The 9864-nt window shown below is 31.7% G+C and overlaps 1 protein-coding gene across 1 annotated transcript; it reads left to right on the forward strand.

Moving 5' to 3' along the window:
- Nucleotides 1-604: 604 nt before the first annotated feature.
- Nucleotides 605-9453, forward strand: LOC143042068 (uncharacterized). The gene is made up of 6 exons (XM_076214311.1): nt 605-731; nt 2513-2795; nt 4064-4259; nt 4970-5080; nt 7230-7331; nt 8613-9453. The coding sequence occupies exons 1-6, from the start codon at nt 713-715 to the stop codon at nt 9357-9359; spliced, it is 1458 nt and encodes a 485-aa protein (XP_076070426.1). The 5' UTR covers nt 605-712; the 3' UTR covers nt 9360-9453.
- Nucleotides 9454-9864: the final 411 nt, after the last annotated feature.

Below are 9864 nucleotides of genomic sequence, written 5' to 3' on the forward strand. Positions count from 1 at the left end.
TTATGTCTTTTATGACAGATGACTTGCTTTAGGAGGTATTAATTTCTAACTCTGATATTGTGTTATGTATATCTAATTTCATTGTACATTATTCATTGTACAACGTATTTACTTTAGACGCATTTGTTGGTAACCCACCAGTAAGTGTCAACGTTGTTTTAAGGGTTTTTTTTTTTAAATATATAGGTCTCTCGTGTGGAATGTTTGTACATGCGTACGTACAAGTGAGGCGTTACATCTATTTAAATACAAATATGTAATATTCTATAAATAATATATATAATGTTTGAAAAAGGAAGTTTTTAATTTTTTCCATGTTTCCTTCCTTTTAATTCTGTCTGCGAATCGCTAAAAATAAAGAATAAAACTATGATATCATGACAGCGTTTGATTTAACATTATTGCACTTTTTTTTAAAAGACGCTCGTACGATATAGCATGATTTTCCAACTCAAAACCCCCCATAACATCCTTTCTATTTATATCGCATTTACCGTCAATAACTGAAAAAATCAACAAAGGACACTTTTAAAATTAAAACTTCAGTTTGTTTGGTAGTCGAAATGTTAAGTAAACTATAAAATTTAAATGATAAAAAATACTTCCCCAAAGTTGTTACCTGTCATAAAGTTAAATGTGTCACAATCGGTCGAAACTCAAATATATACTTCCCGTATGACGTTGTTAAAACCATATTATGTTTATCTAATGGATGTGCAATAAACATGCAGGTAAGAAATCTTCATTTCAATTTATTTCACTGATGTATGAAACATTCGTTTTGAAAATAGAGTACGGGGAAAAGTGCATACCTAATCTTTAAATGATCTAGGAGCCTCAATCATGTTTTTATATTATCGACTATACTTTTGAATCCTTTTCATATTTTATAAATACATGTACACAATAAAGTCATGTATATCTACAGTAAGGTGTTGAAAGTCTATAGACTTAACATATCAACGTAACAGCTGTTGAACAGTTCAATAAAAAAAGGACACAGCTTGGAGCACAAATGCACGTCGAATAACTCCACCCTCTCTCTTGACTAGCTACATACTTTGTACACATTTTGTTTGGGGACCGTCTCCTCTCGCAGCATTTTCTAGCTGTGTTGAAGACCCGTTGGTGGCATTCTGTTGTTTTCTGCGCTTTGGTCGGGTTGTTGTCTCTTTGACCAATTCCCAATTTTAGCCTATAATTCCCTTTCTTTCTTTCATTTCTTTCTTTCTTACTTATTTATATATGTTTACGGAAAACTACTATGATACTTAATGTCCAGTATACTGATTGCAAGTGTCAATATCATAGAAATCTCTTAGTTATAGCAGTAAATTTGATGTATGTGAAGTTAGCAGCCGGTTCGTTAATCGATATTCAAAATTTTGTTGAAAATCATATAAAAAAGAAATACTTGATAACATTAAAAACATGATTTTCATAGAACTTAAGAGGACTGATAAGATACGTAGGAAATCGTTTTATGATCCCAAGCTGTCGTAAACTTTCGTTGTCGAATATAAACCCTTTTCTAAGTTGCATATTTGTCTTTATGTAGTATAGATTTTTGTCAATAAAACCACTTCAAAGATGTACTTTTGTATATGATATGTCTTAAAGCAAAAAGAAAAACGGATAACTCTAGCAACATTTAGAATTATGAATAGAAATATTTATGGAAAGCCAAAAAAACAAATTTGAGCCAAAAAATGTCAACATTTTAGGACGAAGGTCACAGGGCAATGGTGAGAGCCCCCCTGACCTCTCAATCTTTCTAATATTATGCAGACATTTCGTCAATAGGTAGATACAAACGTGACTAAAAGGAATTTGGGTACACTTTCTGTCTTCCATGTTTACAGACCGCCCAAAGTGCCAGTTGGATATTCAAAATATATAGCGAAAACCCACCCGAGACCGCTTAATTGAGGTTGAGACCCCCCTGGTCTTTCAATGTCAATAAAACTCAACCAAGTCATAGATTCTGTATATATAAAGGTTGCATTAGACGGATTACTCAGAATAATGTCATCTTTGTTATCTACGGCGGGCTTAGATTGCCACTTCTCAGCCAAAAAATGTCAAAATTGTAGGACAAATGGCACAGGGCAATGGTGAGAGCCCCCTGATCTCTCAATCTTTCTAATATTATGCTGACAGTTAGTCAATAGGTACGCAAATTCCTTTTAGTCACGTTTGTATCTACCTATTGACGAAATGTTTGCATGATATTAGAAAGATTTAGAGATCAGGGGGCTCTCACCATTGCCCTGTGTGTATAATTAACATCTTTAAAATATAGAGAGTAATCATGAGCGAAAAAAGTAAAGAATAGAGAATAAAAGGGTGCTCAAATATAAAGAATAATGGAAAAATATATAAAGAATAAAGAGGGAAATGATTAAAGAATAATATTCAAAACTCACCCTGTGTGAACAACAAAACACGACGAGGAAACTAACTTAACGTAAACTGAATTAAATTGAATATTAAAATTTCCATTCCTTGTCAGATTGGTTCATCTATAAAATGACTGATCCTGACAATTCACATATTTACGAAACTGTGTCGCATAAGAAAATGACGAAGAAAGAAAAGAAAGAAAAGAAGAAACAAGACGAATCTCTCATCCGAAAGCTAAGACAACAATGTGATGAATTGGAAGTTCAGCTTAATTTAAAACAAGACATTCTTGAAAAAACTGACAAGAAAAATTCCAAATTGTTCGACGAAAACAAGAAATTGAAATATGATATTAATATATTAGAACTAGACAAAGACGAAGTCATAGCAAGGTATGAATTTTTTTTTCTGATTTTTTTTATCCGAGTCTATACACATAGAATGTTAAAATCAGTATATATGTATATATATATATGATAGGAAGTTATAGGGTGAATGTCTCGGGATAAAAAAAAACTTCCTGTTATGCTTTGATATAGATTGTATTTATATTGTCAACCTTTGAACGATAAAGACACCTTAGCTCTAAGTTAATTTATGAATTTCCAATATGAAACCACAGGATACAGAAACTAGTTTGATATACTACGAGCGCCTTTTTACAATGTCTTTTTAACCAGAAAATACTTGATAGAATAAAACGTTGGTTAAACATATTTTATAGTTCAGAAAATAAACAAAGGTATGAGACACAAGTTTTATAACTTTGCTGAGAACAATAAAACAAAAACCCCAAAAGAGGATGTCGATGATCCGTGAAAGAACAACAGCACAATGGGGTTAAAATGAAGATAAAAAATGAAGAATCGTATAACCTAATTTTTATATCAAGTTCTGAGTTTCTAAATACTGGATTTGCATGGAGTATATGCAGCTGGACTGTTAGAAAACACAATTCAATAAATCTGAGTATCTTAGCAATTCTTAGGAACACAGTTCACATTCTTGTCCATTGCATTTAATACAACATTTAAGTTATGAAAACTCAACTTATAGTACAATTAGTAAGTGTTGGAAAATTAAGTTTGATTAATAAATAACAACTTTTTATGAGTTAAAAAAGAGAAGGCACTTTCTCTTTAAACGATTGAAAGCCATTAAAATAGTTCATGGAACTTGCAATTATATATTAATCCCGTTTTTAACGATCATCTTGTTGACACTATTATTTTGTTGAACTTGATTAGCATATAAAATGATCTGTTTGTGTTAAAGCATGATTAAAAGAAGCATGTGTCCATAGTACGCGGATGCCCCACTCAGACTTTCATTTTCTTTTTTTCAATGGACCGTGCAATTTTGGGTCAAAGCTATAATTTGGCATTAACATTAAAAAGATCATATCAAAGAGAACATGTGTACTGAGTTTCAAGTTTATTGGAAATTAAATTCATCAAAAACTACCTTGACAAAAAAGCGAAAATGTAATGCCCATCAATGGGGCATAACAATCAATTTCAAGACTAGTATGATGATTGTATTCTCATTTTTTTTATCTTTTAAAACAGAAGTCGCCATAAACATCTAAATGTTTTGGAAGGTTTTAAATCGTAACAATAGTTAATTACCTTGTTTTATATGAAATGTAATTGTCGATCAGAATAAAAGAACTTGGTGGTCAGCAAAACACAGACAAAAAACACATATCATTGAACGACAGGAGTGAATTGATTGGTCAGAAATGGGAATCTCTTTATCAACATGAATGGACTGCGGCTTATGAAGAACTGTGTTGTAAGGACAAGGAAGGAAAATGTCATAAAGGACCAGAAAGACATCTGATGGAAATAATCGAGGTACATTCTGATAGCTACATGTATATCATTCTGTGTTAATTAATATCACATGTGTCATATATCGTTATTTAATGTCACATGCGTTATGTATTGTTATGTGTCAATAATGTATCGTTATGTGTTAATTATGTATCTTTATGTGTCAATCATGAATCTTTATGCGTCAATCATATATCGTTATGTGTCAATCATGTATCGTTATGTGTCAATCATGTATCGTTATTTGTCAATCTTATATCGTAATGTGTCAACCATGTATCGTTATTCAGTGAGAGTAGACATTTTTAATTGGATATAGGAAGATGTGGTGTGAGTGCCAAATCAGATATGTATAGAAGTAGTTAACGTAAAAAAATGACAAACTAGCAAATATTTTTTAAAGCTTCATAGCTTAGGACAGTTTATAAATGTCCAATGATAGGGAGTCGACAAAACTTGAAAACAAGCAATACATCATAGCCATTTGTGATGATGGGTTAAAAAGAAACAACAAAATGCTTTCACCATTTCATTTCGCTCTAATATCATGTTTAACTTAGTAGTTGTAGTAAAAATATTACTTTTGTAATAATATATTTGATGAATACTGACACTAAAATGTTTTAAGAAAAAAATGAAATGTTGCTTTCTGACTATATTAAAGCTCTTGTATACCCTTTACACATATGCAAGAAATGCCTTACGTCATAGGAATTACCTCTTCATTTCAGTGGTGTTACGATAAATGTTCAGAACTTGCCAGAGATCAGACTGAGAAAATACAGCCATTGTTGTCGGATATCACTCATCACCTGTATTTTCAACAATCTTCAAATAACAACGTAAGTATACCAATATACACACATCCATGAATAAAAGCACCTGCATTCAATAACATGAGCAATACGACGGGTGCCTCATATGGAGCTGGATCTGTTTGCTCTTCCGGCGTACCTGATACCACCACAAGTTTTCAGCGGGTTTGAGTTGCTCAGTCTTTAGTTTCTATGTTCAAGTTGTGTTTTGTGTTCTATTGTTTGTCTATTGGTCTTTTTCAAGTCATGGCGTTATTTGTATATTTGATACATGAGTTTGAATGTCCCTCTGGTATCTTTTGTCTTTTTTGTTTACATTATTACCATTATTATTATGATTATTTTTCCGGAACCCTGATATCACTTAAAGTTTCCGGTAGATTTTGTGTCGCCATCGCCAAGTAATTAATGTTCTATGTTGTGTGGACTTGTTTTTTTCTATTTCGTGGTCTTTTTTGTTTGCCATGAGGTTGTCAGTTTCTCGTCGAATTCTGATTTGAAATGCCCCATTCCCTTTAGGAGGTTAAAATGGTTAAATTTAGCAGGTTGAAACGTTGAAATAGTATTATACCGCATTATAAGTTAGTTTAAATAGGTAACATTAGAGATCAAACCAGTGTTATTCATGTAGAAATTCCAAAGAAAGCAGATAAAAATCACAATACAATTCACTTGTTTTCCGTCCGTCCTTGTTTTCGATGTTTATATATTCTAGAATGATTATAACAATAGACATACTGTTTACACTAAAACTGCTATACTTAACATCTTATCGTGTACATGTATGAGATATTGTGAATTGAATTAAAGAAAATTACAACCGTATACTAGTAAACAATCTTTATAGTAGTAAGTTTTGGTGTTCGAAGAAAGAAAGACAAAAAAAGGAAGACAAAAAAAAAACGTTTATGAAAAGAATTTCATCGTCGTATAATACATGTATGAATGTTCATATTAAAATTTTGAAAATCAGTACCAGTGGTTAAAACACATATTTAAAAACTAAATATCTTTGTTTTTTTAAAATAAAAATTGCCTCGTATATTTCTGCACCACCGCACACATAGAAAAGATGATAAAATATATAAATATACCATACAACTTATTGAACAATTGTTTAAAAAGCTCAACTACTACGTATACGTTTTATATCTTTAACTTTGTATACCAAAATATTACAGGTTTGTTAAATACGTATTTTATGTCTGAATAAATACAACCTTAATGTACCAAGTGATTTGTAAAATCTAACAGGTATATCTTTTAGATGTCTTACGTGTACCCGGATACAGATAAGCATTTCGACTGTCTCATTTGACAGCACTTTACGGTATAAACTTTACTCCTGTAATAAGACTCAGATTTTGATTTTGCCATTTGAGGAGGGACTTCCCGTTTTTTTTTAAATTTACTTCGGAGTTCGGTGGTTTTGTTATTTTACGTATTGTGAGTCGCTTTTTTGTGCTACATTATACTAGCTAATCTGACGATTCATACAAACTCTTTCATGCTTATTACAACAGATTGTTCTTATGTTATGTTTTTACACCACTTTTCAAGTTAAGGGAAGGGTTGAGTGCTCACAAGCATGTTTAGCTCCTATACACATTCTATATATAAGACTGTTAAAGTTATTAATTAGGATTGTCGTTTACCCTCTGCTCTCTGCCATTCTTGTTTTCCGTTTAATTTTGTTTTGCATAAATCAGCAGGTTAGTTATTTCTTCTGAGTTGTTGATTTTGTCATAGTGGGGCCTTTCAATCATAGCATGCTACATGCTATTAATATTGGTTTAATTCATAACTGAAGGCTGTACGGTTAACTACAAAATGTAAAATACTTGTTTCCAACTTCGTCATTTGGTCTCTAGTGAACAGTTATCGCAATGTCAATCATATTACATCTTCTTTGTATCCCGTCTTGCTGTAACCATAGTTATGTCTGGACAAAAAGATAACCTTCCAGCATATAATCCCTTAAATATTGATAAAGTCATAACGTTAAATTCGTTGATTTTTATATACTTGTTAACGGCATACCACAAACATCAATCAATCATAAATCATATTCATATTAAGTTTTCAAATACATTTGTAGTTTAAAAATATGTTGTTTGCCTTTTTATAAATGCATGTATCTGGAAAATCGTATATATACACATTCTCTTCTTTATAGATAAAAGATACCAATGAATGCGTGTCCAATACCTTTGAAAACTTGGTCCGTCATATACGACGGTGTCAGTATGACACAGACATAGTTGAAAATGTTAAACAGGTATTTATTAACTGTTTTTTAGACAACGATAAGATATATCAACCCAAAAAAACATTTTTTCACATGCTGCATGTACGCGTTATTACTATATTTCTTTAAATATTCAGCATTGTGTAGTAATTCAGAAAACTTTAAATGCACTTGTTTTTCTAGTTTGAAATATAGATATTGTATATATTTATAGGTTATACATGTGTGACTTTAAATAAAAATATACGGAAGTATATCAATACATGTGAATGTCGTTTGATTTACAAAAAGCGCAAAAACATTTGAAGGGAAAACATAATTCTTCCTTCGAAGTATTGTTTCCCTTAACTTCCCTATAAAACAATAGAATTAGTTCATATAGAAGAATTATAAAAGAAACGTAGAGGTCATCTTATATAAAAGAGTTGATAAACACTGAAGGAAATCTAAATCAAGACTGCATTTTTTACGTATACATATATATTATACACAATGTACATAATTCTCCATATCCTTATAAGTAATTATAATTTCAAATTTTGATTTCTACAAGTGTCGTTGTTTTTTTCCTATGTGTTTCGTTTTCAATTTGACCGTGTTTGTTGTCACTTTTGTTTGTTAGATAGGACTAAATATTTTTTACCCTTGGTATCATACTCTGTTATCTCACATGGCCCAATATTTTAATTTTTAAAAATGTGTCCGAGGACCCTGCCTGTCAAATAACATGGCAGACATTGCTAAAAATAGAACATAGGGGGAAAATGCATAATCGATATGTCAATTAACTATAAACAAATCAATACACATGTCTGTCATCAGCATCAAAATCTTCAAACAATAAAAAAAATCCCAAACAATCAGATAAAGCACATGACAATAATAATGAATTTTCTTACATGGGACAGGCACATAAATAGGTGGCGGGATTAAACTAACTGTTTTTAAGTCTTAACCCTCCGAATGCATAAAAAAGAGACAACAGGGAAAGCTTAAACATTTTTCATTTTGAGTTATGTTGATAGAGAAAATGCTTTGCCTGATATTTTGGCCTCTGTTGTTGAATTCAAAAACCTATGTCGAGTCTTTGTCTCGGGAAATTTGACCACCCACCTGTAAAAAGATTCAACAACTCGACTTGTACTGGAATGTTTACATTTTACCTTGACTGCACGATGATTTTGGGTTGGTGAATTGCTTTCTTATTGACGGTTTAAATACATCTGTATCCTTGTTTTGTTTTAAGATTTGCACGTTCAAAGAAAATAATCAGAAGTTAGAAATTATAAAAACAAGCTTATATATTTTTAGAAATGCACAGACGAATACAAGTTGTTACACAAAGAAGTTTTGAAAACAGAATTGAAGTTTGTTACAAATTGCTGTGAGCTCTGCTGGCTGATGAGATTGTCCGATCCTCCATTGGTTATAGAATATAAGAATTTGGAAGGAACTTCATTTGATGCATCCAAATTTACTAAATATAACTTTGTTGGCAATAAAGTCGAACTAATAGTATGGCCTGCGTTACTTGTGCACGAAAAAGGAACTTATGTGAGAAAAGGCATCGCCAGAACGTATTCTGAAGTTGAAGATAGTATTTATGACTTTCCCCCTAAAATTCCAGCTGCCTTGCTCAACGGAAAAACTCAAATTTTCAAAAATTCTGATCATACAGAAGTTCCTCTGACTGACGTAGACAAAATACATTCAACGAAACCATTACCAACACCAAAAATAAATGACTACATGACAATGAAAAATACAGAATGGCTAAGCTCAAGTGATCCCTTTCCTAGAGAGGAAGCATCAGCACCTAGCTGGGTACATTTTAATGAAAGACAAAACCCATTCGATACACATAATAGGCCAAATGATCGCCGTCCTGAAGAACCGAAACAAGACTTATTTTCCAATCTCTCTAGAAGTTCAGAATATAACGGGTCAGTTGATGACCATTTAAATCTTCGAACAAAGTCTCCAAATAAAAAACATAAGCTGAAACCTCCAAAGGATGGACATTTTGTTTCTTATCTGAATACCAGTAGTACATTGTGAAGGATCCATCATTTGGATGTTCGAATATAATGCATTTGTTTGCTTATGTATCTGCTACATTCGATGTAACTGCTTAACGATACTTAGACTAATTTGTAATCGTCATTTATTTTTTATTTCAAAGGGATATATATGACTTTCCTCACCACAAGAATATGAACCTTTATATAAACTCAGTTTATATGGACGAGATATAGAAATGATTTTGTTTTTTATCTAGTCTTCATAATTATATTTCTGACAAAAAGAGGTTTAGATCAATATTTATAGTAAAAAGAACAAAATGCGTAACAGATTATTCCATATAAGATTCTTATTACTAGACGAACGTTACTGCACATTCATCCATGGTTATTCTCCTCCCATTTTAATTTTAAATAGGATCACGCAAATTCGTCCTCCCCAAAAAAATATTAACGTATAGTCGGTTTCAAAAAGATCGAGAAATGTTCTAAAATAGATAAAAAGATATCATGAAACAGATCAAGAATTACACAGAAAAAGA

The sequence above is a fragment of the Mytilus galloprovincialis genome, chromosome 8, assembly GCF_965363235.1.
Source record: "Mytilus galloprovincialis chromosome 8, xbMytGall1.hap1.1, whole genome shotgun sequence".
Taxonomy (NCBI): domain Eukaryota; kingdom Metazoa; phylum Mollusca; class Bivalvia; order Mytilida; family Mytilidae; genus Mytilus; species Mytilus galloprovincialis.